At 39.9% G+C, this 23,779-nt stretch overlaps 1 protein-coding gene across 1 annotated transcript; it reads right to left on the bottom strand.

The window, feature by feature from the left end:
• Window positions 1–3,375: 3,375 nt before the first annotated feature.
• LOC116509330 (adhesion G protein-coupled receptor E3-like) lies at window positions 3,376–23,101 on the bottom strand. The gene is made up of 15 exons (XM_032218460.1): window positions 23,048–23,101; window positions 22,062–22,109; window positions 19,288–19,364; window positions 17,373–17,462; window positions 16,114–16,291; window positions 15,404–15,520; window positions 14,773–14,969; window positions 13,421–13,579; window positions 12,471–12,665; window positions 11,888–12,123; window positions 11,657–11,717; window positions 10,694–10,785; window positions 8,135–8,303; window positions 6,489–6,587; window positions 3,376–4,952 (listed from the first exon to the last, which is right to left on the bottom strand). The coding sequence occupies exons 5-15, from the start codon at window positions 16,211–16,213 to the stop codon at window positions 4,890–4,892; spliced, it is 1,488 nt and encodes a 495-aa protein (XP_032074351.1). The 5' UTR covers window positions 16,214–16,291; window positions 17,373–17,462; window positions 19,288–19,364; window positions 22,062–22,109; window positions 23,048–23,101; the 3' UTR covers window positions 3,376–4,889.
• Window positions 23,102–23,779: the final 678 nt, after the last annotated feature.

The following is a 23,779-nucleotide window of genomic DNA, read 5'->3' as shown; positions in this document are numbered from 1 at the left end:
AAGATAATTCACAAATGAAAGCACTATTCAGGTGTTTCTGATTACCACTGTATGAAAAAAATAAATACATAAATAATATCTTGTTCCAAAGTGTGTTCTTTGCACATATTCAAGTCATCCTGCATGAGCTGTGATAAAATATATTAATTAGATTCCTAGACTGACAGAAAACAGTCTCCAGGTAGAGATTATACTTTTATATCAGTCATAACTACCTGCCAACTGACCCTTTGAAAGGATTGTGTTCCTTGTTAGATAGAAGAGACTGGTCTTTGACATAAAACATTTCTTTACCAACTTCCATGTGTGGCATTGCCATATATTTAAAAAAATATAGGATTCAGGATCGCAAGGCATAAATCAGGAAATAGGATCTGTGCATATGCTTATTTATATTTATAAATGCATATTTGTGGTTCTTCCTCACATTTAGAGAAATGTGCCTTAAGTAGAGAAGAAAGTACTATGTTGTTCTAAAAAGCACTGGTCTCAGTGCTTTAGAGCACTTTAGGAATCCAATGAATGCTGCAACTGACCCACATTGTAACTTATGGTAGATTCAGGGTAACAATCAGCAAAATCTCTGATGTTTCATTGGGGTTATTTATGTGTGGAAAAATGAATTACTAATCACTTTCCAGAAAGCATGACTAACCAGGGTTGGGGAACTTCAAAGATGATCTGACTTTTCTTTGCATTCAGCTAGGAGATTATCTGGAACTGGTTTGGTTGGGGTAGTTCACAGTCAGCGTTGATTTATTGTGTTTGTTTGTCAGGAGAATAGTTGCCCCTCCATTTGCTGAATGATTTGAAGGCTGATATGGCAAAATAGCCTGTGTTTTTCAAACGGAAAACACAGGGTAAGCTGCCTGTAAGCCTTCACTGTTTCTTCTTGTCTTCCTTTTCATGTTAAACTGCCTGCCTCAGCAGTCCCATTGTCTATCTTCACTGCTGCTTGCCCAATTATTTCTTCAGCATAGCATCACCTGCTGGTCTTCAATCTATAGTCTGGCAGCAATCCACCTATGGAAGGGGTAGTGGTTGAGGGGAGAATACTTGGGAAACTGAAACATGCCTTCTTGAGAAACTGCTTCAAGGTCACCCAGGTAGAGGGAGGAGGAGGAGGCATACCAAAGCACACCTGAACTGACCTTTAGGAAAACAGCTTGCAAGATTTTAACTGGATTCTTTAATTGGGGTGGGGAATGAAAACCAATCAAGGCAGGGGAAGGGTTTGGGATTTTGGTGCACAAATCTCAGTTCTGGCTATGCATTACTGCAATCCACTTGATCTTTAATAAAACTATAGCTTTCTCAACAAATGGAGTCAAGGATTATTTTTATTTGGATATTAAGAGGGGGCAGCCTGACACTGACATTGTATATTGTGTTAAAATACTGCTCCAGCTGGCGTTGGCTTTGCTAAGGGAGCTCTTTGGGAAATCTTTTTTTCCCCAATGAAAATAATGTTTTGGGTGATCTGGGATGTTCGCCATCCTACATTGCAGCCCTTTAACCCAGAGCAAGAAGTTGAAAAAACAATTGGCATCTAGTTAGTCTCATGGAGAGAACTTTAAAAAAATAACACTAAAAAGATAAGGTATCCATCTCTCTGACAGCCACAACAAAAATGGTAATTGAGTGCAAAGTTTTAAGTAGATCTTATCAGACCTCTGGTTTTTTTTCTTCTCCATGCAGAAAGACTTATGAAAAATCCACAGAAGATTGAAAACACATTTTTTGTGTTAAAACCCATCTTAGCTGGCTTCATTGTCAGGCTAATAACAAGATGAACACTCCAGTGTCAGGAATGTCCTTGACAAATAATAAGTGGGGTATCTTCATACCTTAAAAAGCAGGGCATGACTACAAATCCCTTGAAAAATTGCATTTGATTGAAGACAAAGCCAATTCATTTCCTGCCCAAATCTCTTTGAACCAAATAAACTTAGCTCACGTGAAAGAAGTGGTAGGCCACCAAAAAAGCATTTATACAGGCAATCTTACATCCTATAGAGATGGTTTCAGTTTTTTTTTAAGTTCAGAAAAAATTAAGGCTGTCAATTAATGCTACTGATGGAGGCTGTTTCTCATATAGCTTAAGTTGCCAAAAGCTGGGGAATTGGTTTAGCTCTGATTTTTTTTGGGGGGGGGGATTAGTGGGGTCATCTTTTGACATTTGTTGCAGGAATGTCTGACTTCTGATCAAGGAGAATAGATAATGATATTCACAGAAGAGATTGCACCAAGTGAAAGGAGAAAGTTCTTTCTTCATCTTCAACTCTCATGAACTCAATCTGCATAGAAATTAATTGGTGGGAGGACACTTATGGACATCAGTGGAAATTTAGAGCTCAGGAAAAAATAGACCCAGAGCTACAGCCCCAGGTTTAGCAACATCACCAGCTGTTATATTTTTGAAAAACATAGACAGGAAACTCAAACTCAAGAACCATCAAAGTATGAGATTGTGGGTATATTTCATGTAAAGTATACTTTATTTTATATTTCTTTATTTTTCTACAAAAACAAGGGGGGAATAAAGTCAACAATAAAGAAAGAAAACATCAGCTAGTAAAATTATTAACTAAGTTCAACTAATTAATGCATTTAAAACATTTTATTTTAATGAAGTATTTTAAATGGATCAATGAACAGATAACCATAAAAAACACACACACTCTCTTAAAAAAACAGAATCATGGAAATAAGTCAAGAACCATTTTGAAAAAGATTAAAATGGTGAGTTCAAATCTCAGAACATGCTCCCAGAGTATTTGAAGAATTGGCCAATATAATGCATTGCTTAAGGTATCGGACCTAGAAGCAGGGAGATCCATCCAGATCCAGCCAAATAATACTTTCAGCAATGAAACTCAACAGCTGACTTTTTCTCAAGACAATTTTATCTCACAGCATTATTGTTTTGGAATAAAATAATAAAGAGATCCTCAGAGAAGCTGCCTTCAGCACCTGGAGAAATATTTAACTAGATTTGGATCAACAATTGATGTTGAACCAGATAAAATGATAATAAAATGATCTGTCTTATTTCTTTGTATTTATTAGATGTATTAGAGTGCTCAAAAATGGTTCCACCACAAAACCGCGGTAGACTAAAGCACGTGTGACTAAAGCGCGGTGACAAAACCGCACCGTCAAAACCGCGCGACAACAGCGCGCCGACATAAGCGCGCTGTAACATAACCCTAAAAATAACCCTAAACCTAACACTAAACCTAACACTAAACCTAACGCTAAACCTACCCTAAACCTAACCCTAAACCTAACCCTAAACCTAACCCTAAACCTTACCTTAAGTTAAATCGCGCTTCTGTCGGCGCGCTGTTGTGGGCGCGCTTTTGACATCGCGGTTTTAGCCCCGCGGTGTTGTCAGCGCGCTTTTGACGTTCGCGGTTATGTCGTGCCACGCTCAAAAATACAATATAAGATCTTAGAACAGTAGTTGATTCCAAACTCAGTGTAGGTTTACAATGCATTATGGCTGTTCCAAGAAAAATGCAAATTTAGGGTTTTGGGGGTATGAGAATTGCTTAAAACATTTTAAGAATAATTTATTCCTACATCCAATGATAATGAAAGTTGTTGCTATGACACAAGTTCCATTTTTAATTATATAGAAAAGGATCTTGACTGCAGTTTAAAATTAACACCAACCTTTTATAAACTATCCCTAAATATTCAACTCCATCTGGATTGATAGGATTGGAAGAATCAAGTTGTTTCTTGCTAATTAATTATACTATTTTTGTACCAGTATGGTTGTAGAATCTTCTAATCTTTACCCAGTGTGTGTTAAGGATTAGCCTGAATTTTTGGGTTCAGAAGTAGAAGAGCTTGACCAATCTGAGTCTCAGCCTCAACCACAGGGATTGGCTGAAGAGAGGAGGTACAGGGTCAGTCAGTGCAGGCTGAGTCAGTTGATACAGAAGTTGAGCTAGGTAAGTCCCAAACCCAGGAAGACACCACAAGTTGACAAGAGAAGAACAAAGGAACTTGAGCCATCCACTTGAAAGTAAGAAGTATGTCTCACTAGCCATATTAATTGGTTCATCTTGTAGAAATATGGCTAGTAATATAAAGGAAACTGTGGCTTGACTGGCTCTTTGTGGCCATCAACACTACTCATGCCCATCCTCAGATATATCCAAACTCCTTCTAGCCTAACTGTATGGTGCTTTGACTTTCTTGGATAACCTAGCAGAATTTTGGTCTGAAAATTGACTGTTCTTGGATCATTTCCAAACTGTCATTTTTGATTTTCTGGACTATTTCAGTTGTGTTTTCCTTCTCTAAGCAAATATGTCTGTAGTTTTCAATGTGTTTATGTTGCCACAGATAAGAATTTAGGACTGCAATAAATCCTTTTTTTTGGCAGCACAAAAAAGGAATCTATTGATTAGTTTAAAAGTACACTGTCACTATGAAGAGGAATGTTGCTGTCAAGATACTGTTATGTTGGCACATCCTTTGTATTCCTTCAACCCATGTTCAGCCTTAGTAAACATGACATTCCCTAAAAGAGCAATGTACAGAAAAAGGTTGGAAATGTGCTGTATTAGGGTTGTATAAAACATTTTAAATATGTCCTTTGCAAAATTGAAATACTTGAATATGAAAGAGCAGAATACTGTCCTACATATACTATATATAGCATATACTATATACATTATATACTATAGTGAAAACAGACAGACAATGGCAATGAAAATAGGGAATGATCTAAAAGTTATGTTTCCAGCATGGGTCTGGATTTCAAGTTGCATTAAAGGGCTGAGAGCCAACAAGAAAACAAAGGGCTTAGTATATTCAATTTTACTTCAGTTTTGTTCACACTGAAAAGAAGAGTCCAAAAGAGAGACAATGAGCTATGTTGGGTTCCCCCATTCTACTTTCTGGTCAACTACTGTAGTAGCACTTGGTACATTTGTCTGGAAAAAAAACACCAAGAACCAGCTTTTATTAGGTCATGAACTAAATGTGAAAACAACACAACATAGTAAACCAAGGCTCATCTTAAGCTTATGCAACAAACGAAAGTAGACAAAATGCAACCTTATCTCTGAATAATAATTGTCCAAACAAATAAACTATGGCTTATTGTGATAGCCTGAGCCACATAACCTTAGATGCAAGAGATGGGAAACCAACTCTAGGTAGGGGAGCTTTGCTGGTTTTCACATACATATTTCCCAGCAACCTCTCCATTCTTAACAATTGATCAGATGCTTTTAATATTTCTAGTAAGATCTACTGATCATTTCAAAAAAGTGTAGAATCACTTAGGCTAGTGATGGCAAACCTTTTCAGCACTGAGTGCCCAAACTGGAACATGCGTGCATGGATGTGCATGTGCACGTGCTGGAGCGCTGAAAATTCAAAGACCAGCTGGCCAGGACACGTATTTCTGGTTTTTTTTGCCATTGTTTGCGCCATTTTCAGGCCGTTTTCTGGTCCAAAAATGGCTTGAACGGGGTCTGAAAAATGGCCTGAAAATTACCCCAAAACAGCCAGCTTTTGGGCCCTTTTTAAGGCTGTTTTCTGGAGCTCCAGTGCCCATGAAGACCAGCTGGCAGGTGTGGAAAAATGGCCCAAAAACCTGCTTGAAAAACAGCCCAAAAACAGCCTGGATTTTTGGCTGTTTTTCGGGCCATTTTCTAGCACTTAGGAACCCACAAAGACCAGCTAGCTGGAAACCAGAAGGACAGCTGGCAACAGCATTCATGCCCACAGAGAGGGTTTTGCATGCCACCTCTGGCACCCATGCCATAGGTTCGCCATCATAGACTTAGGCTTTTTATCTTCAAACATATAAATGATCAGCCTCGGAACCCTCCATGAAATATTAGACCTCTACACCATTTCAACAAAACACAAATAACTTCGAGAGGTTTTTCTTTTTTTAGACAGATGATGATCCAATTCAAACCCTTTGTGCATTTTCTAAGCCTTTTAGTGAAAATAATGGAGAAACTAATTCTCAGCAACACCAAACTAAACCAACTACAGGTAGTCTTCGATTTACAACAGTTCATTTAGTGACTGTTCAAAGTTACCTTTTCAGCCCTGAATGCCAAAACAGGAGCACGTGTACACAGGGCGGAGCTCCCAAACCCAGGAGAGTAGCTCCCCGATGTGCACATGCGGGAGCACCAGAAACAGGAAGAGCAGTTATCTGAAAGCTACGTTTCCAGTTTCTGGCGTGCATGCATGTGCGAAGACCAGCTGGCTCAGCTTCCCAGGGTGCACATGTGCTCCTGGGCACATGAAGACCAGCTGGCTGGAACCCAGAAGAGCAATGGGAATAGCTGGCATGCCGAGAGAGATGGCTCTGCGTACCACGTCCGGCATGCATGCCATAGGTTTGCCATCATGGCTATACTACGTATCTATCCTTCCAATATTGTGCTGTAGAAATAGTTTACCCATGCCATAGAATTGCAATCAAAAGTTTTGATCATGCTTACTGAAGGATTGCTGATGGGGAAAGAGGTCACTATGATCTCAGAAGCTTCAGGTGGACGCTCCCTGATGCAACAGATCCAATGCCAGTATGCTTCTCTCACCTGAAAGTCCAAAATTCAAAGTCAGTAGGAGGAAGCATCTTACTAGTCTTCTATGAAAGCGGGAAGTCCTCATTTAGCAACCGTAATCAGGACTGACAACTTGGCCTTAAAGTGAAGTAGTTGCTAAGTGAAATTGTGCTGTGCTCAAGACCCTACTTCCACTTTCCTTTACTTTACAGGTCTGCAGAAGTTGTAAATGACAGAATTGGTCACAAGTTACCTTTTCATCACTGTTGTAAAAAAAAAAAGTTGCTAAAGGAGGCGGTCACTAAATAAGAACTATCTGTATGTGAAATAATTCAAAACAAAAAAATAAAATCAGCTACAATTTGGGCTGTGGATTTGTTTGTGTATATGTAATCAAAGTAATTAATTCACAGTGTCCCCATTGCAAAGAGTCTGCTGAGAAGCATTTCCTCTTCTATTTCCCTAACTTTCTAAAGGAAAGTTAAAAAGAAAAGTTAAAAAGAAAAGTTTGCCATTTCCGAAACCTCCAGAAATGTCTGGTTGTATAATGATGGGCTAACAAGATACCAAAATAAAGGAAATATACATATTTTGGACAGCCATTTAGTAAACTCCGTTACTGATCTGTCTATAATCTCTACTAAACTTCACAGAGAGACTAAATAATACCTGTGCTTTCTGAAAAGACTAGCTAAAAGGATGGATAATTACACACGAGATATAGATTAATTCAGATCAGGGGTGGGTGCTCCCAGCATTACTGCCGGTTCAGTGCGCACAAAAAGTGAACCGAAAATCAAGATTGTGGCCCCGTAGAAGAACCAGTTTCGGGGGCGTGGCAGGCATGGGTCGCTGCTGGTTCCAGCAACCCAGGCCACCAAACCGCTACCGGTTCAGTTTAACTGGTCTGAACTGGTAGGAACCCACCTCTGATTCAGGTACAAGACCAAAATCTGCAGCCTACAAAAATATTCTTGGAGTCCCTTTATATTTACCAAACAGCATCCCAAAAACCAACAACACCCCACCTCTTGGTAATATTTCAGAAATGTTCAGTGAAAAATGAACACATTTCCCTATAGGCATTACAAATATGGCTTTTAATTCCACAAGGGAAGCAAATATGCCACTCCATACCAGTCAGTAGTGTTGCTGCTGACTACAATGGGAAGGATTTATGCCAAGGGCAGTTCAATTCATTTGCAAAATGAATTTGAAGTAACATTTGTTACTACCACATTCTTTATCTCAAGCATGGACCAGAAACTGGGAGTGGGAGATGGCTCTGACTAATCTTGTACCAGGAGCTCACAAAATCCTGAACCCAGTCTGGAAAATTTGCAATATTAGGTTATGTGTGTCGTAACTTACATTCCTGGGCAACCCTCTCTTGTTTTCTACATCAGTAATTCTCAGCCAGGGGCCATATGGATATTTCAAGGTGCACAAAAGTGAAGAACACATAACAGGAGGCTGAGATATATAAAAACTGGGAAAGTGGCAATCTTTTTCATCAATAATGCGACTTAGATAGGGTACCACAGGGAGGGAAAAGGTTTAAAAACACCACTATACAACACCTTTTTGTTGAGTAAGCAGTACACCAGGAATATGAAGATTCCTTGCACACTGTTGGTGATGGTGAACAAATATGCCATAATGTTTTCCACAGGGCCATGTTGAAAGAGGCCAAAACACCAGGTCACACCCAGGATGAACACAAGGCCTATAGCCTTAAATATCAGTGACCTACAACAAAGGTAAGAAATCAACAGAGAAATGACACTGCTGAAAAGAGAGCATCTGAATCAATCTAAAGCAGGGCTGGGCAACTATGGCAGCTTTATTACCTATGGACTTCAACTCCCAGAATTCCTGAGCCAGCATCACTCAGTTCTGGGAGTGGAAGTCCACATGTCATAAAGTTGCCATAGTTGCCCAGCCCTGATCTGAGCTAATCTTCTCTCCCTCAATTGACTCTGTGATAGAATGAAACCAGAACTTTCATTTCACAGGAGAGGATATAAATGAAATATGTGGAGCAATGAAAAGTGGCTAAAGTTGATTGTAGCCCTAGTTGAAGAAGAAGAAGAAGAGGAAGAGGAAGAAAGGGAAACTAGTACAGTAGGCCATTATCAATCATTTAAAGTTTTCCTTACATCTACTGCAGTGACGTGCGGTGAGTTTTATGACTGGTGAGGCAGCTTTTTAGACTTGTGGACTTCAACTCCCAGAATTCCACAGCCAGGCATGCTCAGTTCCAATTTAAAGCAACAGCGTTTTTCCCCCTTGCAAAATAAGTTTTCCCATTCTTTTTCTTCTCCCTCCCCCTCCTTCCTCCCTCTCTCCCTCCCTCCCCCCTCTCTGAAACAGACACACGCACACAGAGAACTTGGATCCCTCTCTCACTCATTCTCAAACAAACACAAACACAGAAGTTGGATTGGATATATTTTCCAAAGGCTTGAAAGCAGCTCCTCAGCCATACCCCCCCCCTTCCCCTGCTGCCTTCCGATCGGAGCCTTTGATTGCAGGTGAATCACGTTGCCTTTTCAGTGAAGCTGGGCTTATATACTTTTATCCAGGTGTGTGTGTGTGTGTGTGTGTGTGTGTGTGTGTGTGTGTTTGAAAAGGCAATGTGGGTTCTGCATGCAATCAAACTTTTGTAATTCCTCCCCCCTCCCCACACACGCACCTTTTCCAGCTGTTTCAGAGAGGATTTCAACTCTGCCCTCATGAAAGGCCAGAGCTCTGAGTCAGACTGAGCTAGTTGCTCCCAGAGAACTCCAAAAAGCCTCTAAAAATGCCCTCTACAGGAGGCTAGAGAACATGTGCCTCATTTGCATAAGGAATTCTTTGCTTTTTAACCCTTGGTTAATTCTTAAAAGGTGAAAAATTCCTTATGCAAAAGAGGCCCCTAGTTCTCTGGCCTCCTCCTACAGTTAACACTAAGCACTGTTCCAAGTCACTGTGCCTTTGAATCTGGTAGCAACTACCTTGGCTTTAATTATTTTTTAAAAATTCTTTAAATTCTTTCCTTTTCCTCATGACTGGTGAGGCCACGCCTCCCCTGCCTCTAGTGACTGCATGTCCCTGATCTACTGCTAATTTCCAAGAATAAGATCACTGGTTTGATACACTATATTGCCAAAAGTATTCACTCACCTGCCTTTACTTGCATATGAACTTACTGTAAGTGACATCCCATTCCTAATCCATAGGGTTCAATATGGCGGGTCGGTCCACCCTTTGCAGCTATAACAGCTTCAACTCTTCTGGGAAGGCTGTCCACAAGCTTTAGGAGTGTGTTTATGGGAATTTCTGACCATTCTTCCAGAAGCGCATTTGTGAGGTCACGCACTGATGTTGGACGAGTTTATGTGGCCTACCACTTCGTGGCTGAGTTGCTATCATTCCATATTCTTATAATACAGCTGATAGCTGACTGCGGAATATTTAGGAGTGAGGAAATTTCACGACTGGATTTGTTGCACAGGTGGCATCCTATCACAGTTCCACGCTGGAATTCACTGAACTCCTGAGAGCGATCCATTCTTTCACAAATGTTTGTAAAAACAGTCTGCATGCCTAGGTACTTGATTTTATACACCTGTGGCCATGGAAGCGATTGGAACACCTGATTCTGATTATTTAGATGGGTGAGTGAATACTTTTGGCAATATAATGTATTTTGGTGACAAAATCAATGAATATTGAGACATCCTACTTCATATTGCACCTATGCTTCAGTATGTCATTGTCTTCTACAGATGCCCAGCCAGCATGCATCCATATAAGATATTTCTGCAAAATGGAGGAACAACTTAGATGCTACAATTTTTAACTCAATGGGGCAAAAGATGCTAATCTCCATAATGAAAAGGACCCTTTTGCTACTGATAGTTTCTAAACAATTCATGCCTCTGCCAAATTTTGCCCACCTCATGCATACAAAGACCTCAGCACCATTCTCCACTACATGATTTTCTACATTTGCTCCCGAATGTCCTTCTTATGCTGTGCAAGTTTTCTACCTCACAATTTGTTGTGAAAAAGAATTTTGAAACATTATTATTATTTTCTTTGCGTGGATCACACTGAACTGTACTCCACACTTCATGCTTTGTGATAGATCTTACTTGGTATTTTTGACTGAAGATATCTCTGAATTGAGAGATGCCACTTTTGTATGTAGATTCTTCAGAATAAGACAGAAAAACACCAAGTTGACCTTTGGGAGGATAAAAAGAAAGAAATAAAGTAATGATAACAACAGCAGATAGATAATGTTCTAAGACTAAATAAGATGAAGAAGAGAGAACAATTGTTGGTTTTAGATCAGGGGTCCTCAACCCTCGGGACTGGGCTGTGGCACATTTAGAACTGGGCTGTGGTCCAGTTATAACCAGGCCACATAGGTGGTGGGTGAGATGCATGTGCATGCCGACCCACTTGCGTGAGCAGCAGTCTTTTGTGTAAGCAACGCAAAGTTGCATTCACAGAGCCACACGTGCGAGTGGCAGATCCTTGTGCTCACAGCTCCTCTTGTGTGAGCAGCAGTTGCTCACAAAAATGAAAGTGTGCATGGATGTGCACTCCTGTCCTTCATGCACAACTATGCCATCTTCCCCACCACCACCACTCACTGGACTACCAATCCAGAAAAGTTGGGGACTGCTGTTTTAGATCATACATTTTGGTAGCTGATGCTTTTAATGAGTGGCCATCTACCTCTATTTTAATTATAGATGGTGGAAATTTCTGCAACTCAGCACAAAATAGGTTATCTTTTCACTCTCAAATTCATCTTTTAATTCTCTCCCTAAAACCTTGTCCCTTAGTATAAAATTGCAGCTCTCTGCAAAATATTAGAATTAATTAATTTCCCTTGTGTAGCAGAAATAACTAATTTTTCCTGCATTTTCAAAAATGTATGAACATTTCCCAACACATTGTAAATATAGAAAGACCAACCAAGGCTGATGTATTCATTTTAGCTACATGAGATCAAGATCTTTTTCTCTTCTTTCTCATTTCAGGAAAAAAGTTATAAAATTCTTTTATTTCTCAACTATAAAGAATAAAAGACAATATTTGCTCACCCCAATTATTACACAGACAGGTCCCATAAAGCTCCAGATAAAATCTGGATCAAGCCAGCAGCTAAAGAAAGAGAAATATCATCAGGAGAAATTTAGACAGATATGCAAACACTTCAATGTACTGTACAGAGTTGGATTCCCTGAGTTAAACTAGCAATTGTTTTCATGTAGTTTATATCTTGGTGGCACCTGGCTTAGGGAAGCAGCTTTTAACCATATGCTAAGACTTACTGATACAGAGTCCCAAAGGCTCCAGGTTTAATGGCTGCAGAAATAGCTACAATCAGGACGGGGGACCCATAACCAATGAGGTACATGCATATCTTCATATACTTGCTGGCCCCACTGTAATTGGCCACTTTCAAGTTTCTGACGATGAAGTAGAGATTGATAGCTTCCAAGAACATCCAAACAAAACAGGCCAAATAAAGATACTTCAGCATTCCAGCTATGACCGAACACAGGATCTGAATCAAAAATAGAACGTTATTCCTTTATCAGCATCTGATTCATGAATTGCTGGTTTTGAAAGAAAATCAAGAATAGGCTACAAAAAGCAGAGGAATGGAACAAATCATATCTGACATTCATGCTTTCACCAGCAGTGCTACAGGAAAAATTTGTGCAAAGTAACTCTTTCATTTGAGATTTATCACCATCATAAAGCTAACAAAAAAAGGCTTTAAAAGTAGGTTTGCAAACAAACTGACTCCATTCAGTCAATCTATAGAAAAATGAAAACTTCTTAAGTAGAACCTCAGATGGGGTTTGCTCTCCACTATTGAGCAGACCATCACATATTCTTCTGAAATACCTTGTTGCCTGTTTTATCTATTCCAGTTAGGAAGAGGAGGTCTGCAAAAAACAGGCAGAAGCTCAGTTGTAGGTGGATGAAGGTGCTGCTGTTGTGGCTGGCGCGGCAGAAGAGGAATGTGACAATACACAGGAAGAGACAGATGACTGAGATGGACAACCCAAGGTAGCTAATAATAGTGAGGATCAGATCTCCCTGTAAACAGAAGACAATTGTTCTCAAAATCATATGAGCCGCCTTTTGATAAGGAAGATATGTTTACACTTCATCTAGACCATGGTGTCAAACTCAATTTCATTGACCCCTTGCACAGCTGGAGTGGCCATGGCCAGGGTGGGCGTTCACTATCACTCGTGTCGAGGACACCTGTGATGGCCCAAGCACTCTGCCAGAGAAAATGGGCTCCCGAGCTCCATTTTCGGCTGTAATGGCCTCCTGCAACCCTCTGCAGTGGAAACGGAGTTTGGGAGAGCTGTGTACCCGAGCTTCATTTTTGCTGGCAGAGAAACTGTGGGCTGGTCCTGGCAGAGAAACCCTGGCCGGTCCTTTGTTGTTTCCCACCGGCCAGATCTAAGTACCCTGATGAGCTGGATCTGGCCCCTGGGTTTTGAGTTTGACACCCCTGATCTAGACCATAGATCTCACATACAAAGCTATTCTATTACCTGACTGTTTTTTGTTGCATTGTGATTGGAAATAAAGCATCAGAATGTTTAAAATCTTAAGGAACACAAGCATTTCTTAGTTTACTTTTCTACATATAAAAGGAAGGGACCACAAATAATTATGGAAAATTCTGCAGCATGTCAAATAGGCAAATGCTGCTTCAATAATGAAAATTATTATCTTTTAGACAACAGCAGGACACAACAGTAGATATAGCAAGTAAGAAAAAAAAAAACTGTTGTTTATCACAGTATAATTCTGAGATGTTTTCAGAAGTAACATACGTGTTTATGAGTTGTGGCCATCAGTACAGCAAAACTGGACAGATATTGACAGCTGCATTCTGTATGTGTGATGTTAGAAAAGATCTGTTGGCAACCATGCTTTGACAAGGCACCAGAAATCCATTGGACACAGAGAGCCTTTTCCTGGGGAACTTTACTCTGCAAGAGGGAAGAAATATTGATGGGAGGTAGGGAGAAAATCTACATATTTACTTTATCTCCTACCACACAGTTACAGAGTTATTAAACATTAACAAGGAAACAACTGTAAGACAAGCAAAAGAAACAATATAAACATCATAGAACGTAAAGACCAGGAGACACAAATACTATTAAATGCATAAGCTTTGTAAATGTTATTATTATGAAAAGGTGCTATAAACCTTATGATTTATAAAGCTTGAATGACAATAAGGTCTACCTAGAACAGGGGTGTCAAACTCAATTTCACTGAGGGCCACATCAGGGTTGTGTTTGACCTAGGTGGGCCAGGGTGGGTGTGGCCAGGGTGGGCGTGGCCTGCTCGACATCACTGTCAAGGGCGCCTGTGGTGTCCTGAGTACTCTGCCTGCAAAAACAGGCTCCCAAGCACAAGGCCCTCCCGAGCTCCATTTTCACTGGCAGAGGGTTACAGGAGGCCATGCCAGTCAAAAATGAAGCTCAGGAGCCTGTTTTTACTGGCAGAAGCAACATGGGCTAGTTCTTCGCTGTTTCCAGGGCAGCCCTGCAAGCCAGATCTAAGCACCCTGTGGGCCGGATCCGGCCCTCGGGCCTTGAGTTTGACAACCCCTGACCTAGCAACAAAGATGATTAGGGGACTGGAGACTAAAACATATGAAGAACGGTTGCAGAAACTGGGTATGTCTAGCTTAATAAAAAGGACTAGAGGAGACATGATAGCAGTGTTCCAATATCTCAAGGATTGCTACAAAGAAGAGGGAGTCAAACTATTCTCCAAGGTACCCGAGGGTAGAACAAGAAGTAATGGGTGGAAACTAATCAAGGATAGAAGCAACATAGAGCTGAGGAGAAATTTCCTGACAGTTAGAACAATTAATCAGTGGAATAGCTTGCCTCCAGAAGTTGTGAATGCCTCAACACTGGAAGTCTTTAAGAAGATGTTGGATAGCCATTTGTCTGAAATGGTATAGGGTTTCCTGTCTAGGCAGGGGGTTGGACTAGAAGACCTCCAAGGTCCCTTCTAACTCTGCTATTGTATTGTATTATTGTATTGTATAGAACATTTATCCAGATTTATATTTTTCTTGATATTCTGCTTTCTTTCTTAATATATATTCATAAGACGGATAGAAAAAAATGGCTTGATTTCTGAGGTAACTTCATTTATATACCTTGAGATGCTGAAAGGTGAGATTGACTGGGGTAGAAATATTCTGTTTCTTGCTTCTGGCAGAAATGCTTACCAGCCTTGAATTCATATGAACATCTGTCAGAATTTCATTGCCTAGGAGTGTTCTATTCTGAAGTAAAGTATCTTGTAAAAGTGTTTTTAGCCCACCATATGATATAAAAGCCACAGCAACGGTATCTGCAAGAGACAGAATGAATAGCAGGGAGAAACATAAAACCAAATAAAATATACATAATTTCCTCTAACTTGGGAAAATGTTGATAACGAAAGGATCGGTGTTACTTCTTGGCAAAATAGGTACTACCAACTACTATCTAGAATAACAGTATTCCTCTTTAGAGGAATTGGAGGGAACCTTGGAGGTCTTCTAGTTCAACCCCTGGCTTAGGCAGGAAATCCTACACCGCTTCCAGTGTCCAATCTATTCCCTTTCACTTTTCCCAATGTAGTATTTTACAGATGTGTTGGATTGCAACTTCCCTAATCCAAACCAGTGATAAAATGCTCAAATATCCTAGGGTTGCAGCTGACATGGAGGAAGCAATAAAATAGCTAGAAAAAGTAATTTTGGATCTATTTTGTAGAAAAACCATACTAGTCATGAACAATACCTGTGGTCATAGCAGTTGCTTCTCTTGAGTGGATGGCTATTTGATCTCCTTGAGCGTTTAATGTGAGCCTTTCATTCTTTTCAGAGAATTCTGGACTGATAAGATTTGTTTGGATCACTAAAAAGAGAGAAATGCTGAGTTCCTGAATAGATCTAATGAACGTTAGTCATATTTTTTTAACCAGAAGCTGATGTCAAATAAGAACCACATGTCATAATAGAATGAAACAAAATTCCTAATAATAGCACTCACTTTGAGTAGATGCAGGTGCTTTGAGTTAGGGCTTTACTAGTTGATGGTTCATTCATGATAAAAGCTATTAACTGATTACAATGCTGCTGGTCTTATTACTACTTGTGATATTAATAAATCATTTTGTTTTTGTTTTTTATGAATGATCTGATTAATTGTCATAAACTGATTAATTGTCATAATTTGATTAATTGTCATTAATTGACAGCTTATTGGAATGTTTTATGCAAAAGTAGGAATCAAATTTAAATAATAAATGAAATAAATACATTGAAAACATGCCAGAACTCTCATATACAGGCTGCTTTCATTAAAGAAGTCAAAATTGTGAGTTGCCATATGCACCTGTAGTTGATGAATGAAAGAAGACTCAGTACAGGGAATTTGACTTGTGCAACATACAAGCAAAAAGCCTTTTTTTTTCTTCAAAGACAAAATTCACCTTTCTTTTTCCTTACCTGTGAAGTTTCGAACCACTGTTTGAGAGATGTTTCCTGGATTTGCAAGAGCTGTGAATAGTGCACCTAAGCTTATATCCTCCATAATCATGGGCAACATTGTGACAAAATCCTTCTTTGTGTTACTATCCCAGTGAGAGCGATTATCAAAAAGATTTTCAAAGGAAGCGACCGAGCCCTGCAGCATTACAAGAAGCAAACTTTTCAAATCTCATTTAGCTTTTCTTAAGAATTTCATTAAGAATGTTCTTGTCAGGATATTGCAGAAGACATTCAATATACTTCAACTTGAATCTTAACTGTTAGGTAAAGTTTCCCTTCGCGCATATGTGCTAGTTGCTCCAGATTCTAGGTGGTGGTGCTCATCTCTGTTTCAAAGTCAAAGAGCCAGCGCTGTCCAAAGACATATCTGTGGTCATGTGGCAGGGTGCACGGAACACTGCTCCCTTCCCACCAAGGTGGTTCCTATTCTTCTACTTGCATTTTTACATGCGTGCGAACTGCTAGGTTGGCAGAAGCTGGGACAAGTAATGGGAGCTCATTCCGTTACATGGCGTTAGGGATTTGAACTGCTGAACTGCCAACCTTTCTGATCAACAAGCTTAGCGTCTTAGCCACTGAGGCACTGCATCCCATTTCTTAATTAACCCCTAAAATTAACCTTAACCCTAACTACAGTAGGTTTTGTGGCAACTTAATATTTACATATTAATTATCCACTTCATCAGAAATGGATTCATTTCTCATGACTCAAAAAGGTTTATGCTAGTATACAAGAGATGAAGTCTCTTGTTTGGGATCAAAATACTAAGATGGTTCCCCACTGGAATCCATACGATCATGGATCTTGGAGTCTTGATTATTTGTTCATTTTAATTAAGAAAAGTATATATAAAACTTGACTTTGCATACCAAAATTAAATAAAATGTATTTACAAAATTAAAATGTCAATCAAAATCTTATGAAGTATGAAACCAATTTATTTACTTCTACCTTATTTTCCAGATTTTAGTTTTCCAATCTCATTTCCACTAAACATTGCAAAAGTCCCTTTCCTATGCCAATCCCATATTGAAACACAGGTATTAAATGAATTTGAATCTTCATTCGAAAAACTGATTTAATTCCTAGAATAATGACCCAGATTTCCTCTATCCACTCATCATCTATGTACATAATAGGAAACTATGCAGTCTTGCTCCTCAGTAAAGAGAAGCTGTGGTCAAATGTTGTCTCTGCAGTTGTCAATAAATCTTACTTTCAGGGTGGTTTCCGTATGCCCGTCACTAGCATGAAGTTTCCAGAATTTCAAGGCAGAACCTATCACTGAGCAGTATAAATTCTTTTCCTAAAAGAAAAGGAGAAAGGAAGCATGTGTTCTCAGGGTTGGCAAGCGAAGAAAGAATCTCTACATAGTTATTTCGGCTGGGGTCTCTAACCTTGGCAACTTTACGACTCCATTCTGGGAGTTGAAGTCCAAAAACTAGTTACATTGCCAAGGTTGGAGACTCCTGGTTAGGACAGAATTGGAAACCTGTAGAAGCCATCTGTACCACAGATGCCAGACTACTGATCCAGGGCTTCCCCCCCCCCCCACTTCAGAAACAATGTTCTGAACACATATTTTAGGGACTAGCAAACCTTCAGTGGGGCTGGAGACTACCATACATTTCTTTTAAAGGCTTTTCTCAGCAGTCAGAGATAAAATAGAAATTATAGAAATTAGTGGTAGTGTTTTCAATGCCTGTCTTAAACTCTGCTTTAAAATGATTATTTTTGGAAAAAACTGACAAGAGTTTCTGTTTAAATTAATTAACCAACAAAATTTGACTTCTTTAAAAAAAAATGGATAAGCTTATCCATAATTGGCCACTGTGATCTGCAGAGGTATTCTGACCTAGGCTTCCCAAGAGCATGAAGCAAACTCCTTGTCCCTAAAAAAATCCCTTTTATTAATTTACTGTGAATCCTACTCATTCACATCCAAGTCTTTCAAGGGAGGATTTACAGTCACAGACCTTATCTGGCTTGGAGAGCCGCCTGGCCGATATTTGCAAAACTTGGCATCTCGGAGACTCATGAACCAATTAAGCAAACTAATTGTCTCCTGCAAACTGCACTCTCCTTCTCTCCTCTTTTATTTCCTCTAGGAGGAGCCATTCATTGTCCACCTGTGGCCTTACTCCCAAGTGAACCCCTGTTCTTTACCTGTTTCCTTCATCTGGCAACTCTGTGCATGCGCACACTGGGAACAGGCTCCAGCTGTTCGTCTGCCTCACTGATTTCTGACTCTGAAGCAGCTGATAACTGGCATACGGCCAGGAATATTGGAGGAAACTTATATGCTAAAGCAGAGGTGTCAAACTCAATGCCCAGGGCCACATCCAGCCCACGGGGTGCTTAGATCTGGCCTGCGGGGCCTCTGCCATCAAAAATGGAGCTCAGCAGGGCCACGGGCAGCCCTCCTGAGCTCCATTTTCACTGGTAGAGGGTTACAGAAAGATGTTGCAGCTGAAAATGAAGCTTGGGAGCCCTTTTCCACTGGCAGAGTGCTCAGACCACCACAGGCGCCCCGACACAATTGATGTTGAGCTGGTCACGCCCATCCTGGCCACGGCCACCCTGACCACACCCACCCTGTTCCCCAGAGGTCAACCCTAATGCGGCCCTTAATGAAATCAAATTTGACACCCCTCTGCTAAAGGGTACTCATTCTTTGATTTCTCTGGACATAAATAAGTGGGAATAGAGCATAGCTAGACAACTAAGCAGGATGGCCTTGTGGGCAATGATAGAGTCAGCATCAAAATGGGAGGGGGGGAAGGATTTAGGAGGTAGGATCAGACAAGACTTTATAACAAGAATATAAGACCAGCAATTCCATTGCTGGTATCCCCAAACCATTGCAGAGCTACAGCAAGAAAAAAGAACAACTCAGCTTTACCATCATTCACATATCCCAATTTCTCTTCCAGCAATAAATTGACTCTCCTCCCCATCTCACCAGCTGATAATATGAGCTCAAGGAGGTCCACAATTGATTGTGAATTGCCACAAACGCCACATGCAAATGTTTCAACTACTCCAAGTACATAATTGTGGAGCATTGGTAGTATAAACAGGTTGATTTTTTTTAAATGATACAAATTTAACATATAATGTATTATACTTACTTTTTTTGGTTCATTTGAACACTTATTTGAAATGAAATTGTTTCGCACTTTTTCTGTTTGAGATTTAATGGGATTTTCTGTAAAGGAAAATACAAAACTGTAAGTCCAAAGTGCACTGTCCACTTAAAAAAGTTAAAATACTTTGATGGGTGACATCTCTCATGCTCAGGGGGGAAACATTCTGGTCCCAGTTTTAAGCTTTGATGGAGTTGCCTCCTCTGTAAGCAGCAGCATCTGTGCAATTTTAGGAATTCCTTGGACCTACCCTTCCTTCTGAAACGGCAAAGAAAAGCTGTGGCCGGGACTTTGCCTATCTCTGACTCAGTGACGTGCTGTGAAGACGAGGAGGAGTGAGGCAGCGGCAGTGGCTCCTCAGGGACGGTGAAAGAAGGGGCTCTGGACACCTGTGCCATCTCCCGCCCGTCTTCCAGGACTCGCCCAGCCCGGCGTGCGGCACTTTAAAGTGCATGCTGCCGCCCCTGGCCCGACCATACAGCCCACCAGCACTTTAAAGTACATGCCACCACCCTGGGCCCAGGGTGCCAGCACACCTCCCGGCCATAAAGCAGGACATATTTCGCTCTATGGCAAGGTGCGGCGGCATGGCTTTAAAAAATAAAAAATAAAAAGGTGCCAGCCCACAGGCCATGAGAGGCGGGTAAAACACACACACACACACACACAAATTACTTATAATAAAACAAATTACAATTACTTACAAATACTTTTGAATTCCTCCCCCCTGCCCCCTCCCTTGGACCCACATACCTATTTCTAGCTGTGTCAGAGGATTTCAACTCTTCTCTTGTCCGCCATGATGAAAATGTAAAATGAAAAAGGCAACTTAGGCAAGAGTTGCTGCTGCCAGAGCAGGAGGTGAGAGAACCACGTGCCTCCATTGCATAAGGAATTTTTCACCTTTTAACCTTTGCTTAACTCTGAGCAAGGGTTAAAAGGCAAAACATTCCTTATGCAAGGGAGGCACGTAGTTCTCTCACCTCCCCCTGCAGTTAGCGCTAAGCAGAGTCATCCACTATGACTCTGGCAGCAACTACCTTAGCCTTTTTCCTTTTAATTTTTCTTTTCTTTTCATCATGACACTGGTGAGGCCCTGCCTCCCCTGACTGCACGTCCCTGCTCTGACTGATGTATCAGTTGCACACCTACTTAGATAGGGATGCTCTGAGTTCAGTGACTCATGCCCTTGTCAGCTCTCAAACTGCCACCACACCATGAATTTGCCTTTGAAATGACATGAAGTGCATCATTTTATTTATTTATTTATTTATCTATATATTAATTAATTAATTAATTAATTAATTTTGTCAAGCATGTATAAGATAACAGATATAAGTATAAACATGATTATGAACACAGGAAATGGATACAAATAATGGGGGACAGTAGGATAGGCACGTCAGTGGGCTTATGCATGCCCCTTACAGACCTCTTAGGAATGGGGCGAGGTCAACAGTAGGCAGTCTAAGGTTAAAATTATTGGGGTTTGGGGATGTAACCACAGGTAGTCCTTTCCAGGCATTGACCACTCTGTTGCTGAAGTTGTATTTTCTGCAATCGAGTTTGGAGTGATGTACCTTAAATTTGTATCTATTGTGTGCTCGTGTATTGTTGTGGTTGAAGCTGAAGTAGTCATTGAGAGGTAGACATCATCCCATCTGCTTGCTTGAAGTAGAATGTTCATCTGTCCTACATCTTTGTAGGACACCTTTGCGGCATTGGATATGATTTGATTATGGGTCCAATTCAAAATGTTGGTTATCATCTTTAAAATTCTACATTGTTTGCCTTCCAGAAAGCTACAGAACTGTGTCTCCTTTGAAGATACAGTCTGCCTGAAGCAGGAGAGAATTTTAAAGGTTCCCTACTCCTTTTGTTTGTGTGTTTGTTTGTTTATGCTGTGAAATAACTTTTCTGCTAAGTTATAGAAGTCCCTTAGCTTTCATAAATTGATTAAGACCAGACTGTTTTGCTGATCATTTATGTGAATGTTTGTTTTTTGAGAGAAAGATTGTTAGGCGCTTCTTGCTGCCATCTTATTATATGTAGCTTTTGTGAGGCACTTTGCCTAATTTGGAAATGGATAGTATATAAAAGTTCTTGAAGTCATTCGGTGACATTAATTGGAAGGAGAGTTTCTCCATTTCTTTTTACAGTGCATAACGACCACAAAATCTCATCGTACTCAGTAACTTGGATGGTTTTGAGAGGTGGTCACTTAAATTCCCACAAGATAGGCTGCATATTGAATTTGAATTTCATCTTCTGATTGTGAAAACTACAGAGGCATCTGATTGACTGGACAAAATGGGGCTTGGCATAATTCATTTCGATACTCTTTGTATTAATTTGTAAGCAAAATATTATGTGCAAAAGCCAAAAAGCCAATCCCCTTTTATTTATTTATTTACTTCTGTGCTAGAGAGAATGTACTTTCCATGCAAAACTGAAGGTGAAATGTAAGTCCATTGCCTGATATTAAATGTTAATAATTGCCAGAAGTTTTAACTTTTTATCTTTTAAAAAGAATGCTGACAGTGAAGGCCTTGAAAATCTTTGCTCTCAAACCCATATTATGTCATATAGACCTTTATTCGTTTATAACTATTTTAAACTGCTCAACATCTCTCCATAATTGATAATTGATTTCGTTTATCAAGACATTTGTAGTGGCTGAAAATTATAATTCTATTAGTTCCATTCAGTTAAGCTCAAGAAGATGCAATTGAAAAGAGTCAATGAATGAATACACTTACTCTCAGGGATATTTGATCCTGGCCAATGTTTAACATTGCAATTGTTGCCTGGAAAAATAAGAAGGACATTCTCAGTGACCATATTCATTTTAAGCAAAATTAGACACAGTATTGTGTATTCCTTCCTTTAATCACATTATTTAGCATAAACTAACTGAAGATTTTAGGAAGATATAGAGGACTGGCAGGTGTAGATTTTTTGCACTAAAATGTGGTCTTGATTTATTATATGATAGTAGCACCTAATGCATCTCATTATAAAAAAGGCAGGAGTAACATGCTAGGAATATAACAAACTTAAATTCTCTGCATTTTACCATGGTTTGATTCTGCCTTAAAACATGCCAATTTTTATTAAGAAACAGCCAGTAATATGGAGCAAAGGAAGTGCATAACTTCCATCAATAGAGCCTGGCTGGGGAATTCTGAGAGTTGAAGTCCACAAGTCTTAAAGTTCCCAAGTTTGGACACCCCTGCCCTAAACCAATTTATCAGCAAGCATTCGAGGGTGGCATTAATTGTAAGAAGCAGTTGAGTCAGATACGAACTATGAGGGTCCACAGAAGGGTAAAACATCAAAAGGCCATACCTGTGCTTAGTACGGCTCAACTTTTTGAAGTAGTCTACACAAGAAGCACCAACCATGTAATGAAATTATATTTCACTTCACTTTTATCAAACATTTTTACTACCGGTTCTGTGGGTGTGGCTTGGTGGGCGTGGTGTGGCTTGGTGGGCGTGGCTTGGTGGGCATGGCAGGGGAAGGATACTGTAAAATCTCCATTTCCTCCTGATCAGAGAAACGGGAGGTAGAGAATAGATGCGGGCGGAGCCAGTCAGAGGTGGTATTTACCAGTTCTCTGAACTACTCAAAATTTCAGTTACCAGTTCTCCAGAACTGGTCAGAACCTGCTGAATACCACCTCTGACTTTTATGCATTTGGGGATTACATGTGTTAAAGGCGCAGACACAGTTTAAAACTTACCAAACAATGATAAGAACTGACACCAAATTTTGTTCCATCTTGATTCATCAGATGTTCCTACCAAAGAAAGCAATTACTTTCAATCTTAAAACAAATCTAGCTGAGCAAGACTGCCAGAGTTTCTTTATTGATGTAAGGATATAACCAACCTTAGATAACTGCTTGTTACATGGGCATTATGGAATATTTAGCAGAAAGAATAAAGGAAAGGAAAACCAGAAAGGAATAGGAAGTTTGTCAGGCTACTAAATTATGAACTGCAGTGATTCACTTAACAACTCTGGCAAGAAAGGTTGTAAAATGGGGCAAAACTCACTTAACAAATGTCTCATTTAGGAAAAAAATTTGGACTCAGTTGTGGTCATAAGTCGAGGACTAGCTACACAGATGTTCTGAAAATGTTCTCCACCTAATTTCTGCATTAGAAGCCTAACAAGTTTGCATTATTTTATTTCTCAATCTGATAAAGAGTGTTACAAACCTAAAACCTCTCAGATTTCATTTTGTTAATCTTGCTAACAGATCTCTTCCCATAAAATGTGGCTAGACACAATCAGACATGTAATAATATTTTTGTGATTTTTTTCAGTGCAGTTGTTTATTTTTAAGCATGCGTTTTATATTAAAGAAATGGAAGTTAGCAAGAAGGAACTTTTTCTCACAGTTGCCTGTTTTGTTGAGGAGTAGGAGGGGGATAAATACCAATATATTCCACAGTTTGGATAGTGTTCC

Source organism: Thamnophis elegans, chromosome 5 (genome assembly GCF_009769535.1).
Source record: "Thamnophis elegans isolate rThaEle1 chromosome 5, rThaEle1.pri, whole genome shotgun sequence".
Classification (NCBI taxonomy): Eukaryota; Metazoa; Chordata; class Lepidosauria; order Squamata; family Colubridae; genus Thamnophis; species Thamnophis elegans.
This window is presented reverse-complemented; position numbering and strand designations above follow the sequence as displayed.

What these genes read in the sequence shown, in the direction of transcription:
- LOC116509330 (XM_032218460.1), bottom strand. Translation starts at nt 16,213, where the DNA reads ATGTTGCCCATGATTATGGAGGATATAAGCTTAGGTGCACTATTCACA. An exon ending in AGCAACTGCTATGACCACAG is followed by an intron (nt 14,970 to 15,403) that starts GTATTGTTCATG and finishes TGTCTCTTGCAG; the next exon opens with ATACCGTTGCTGTGGCTTTT. An exon ending in TGGCCACAACTCATAAACAC is followed by an intron (nt 12,666 to 13,420) that starts GTATGTTACTTC and finishes TTCTGTTTACAG; the next exon opens with GGAGATCTGATCCTCACTAT.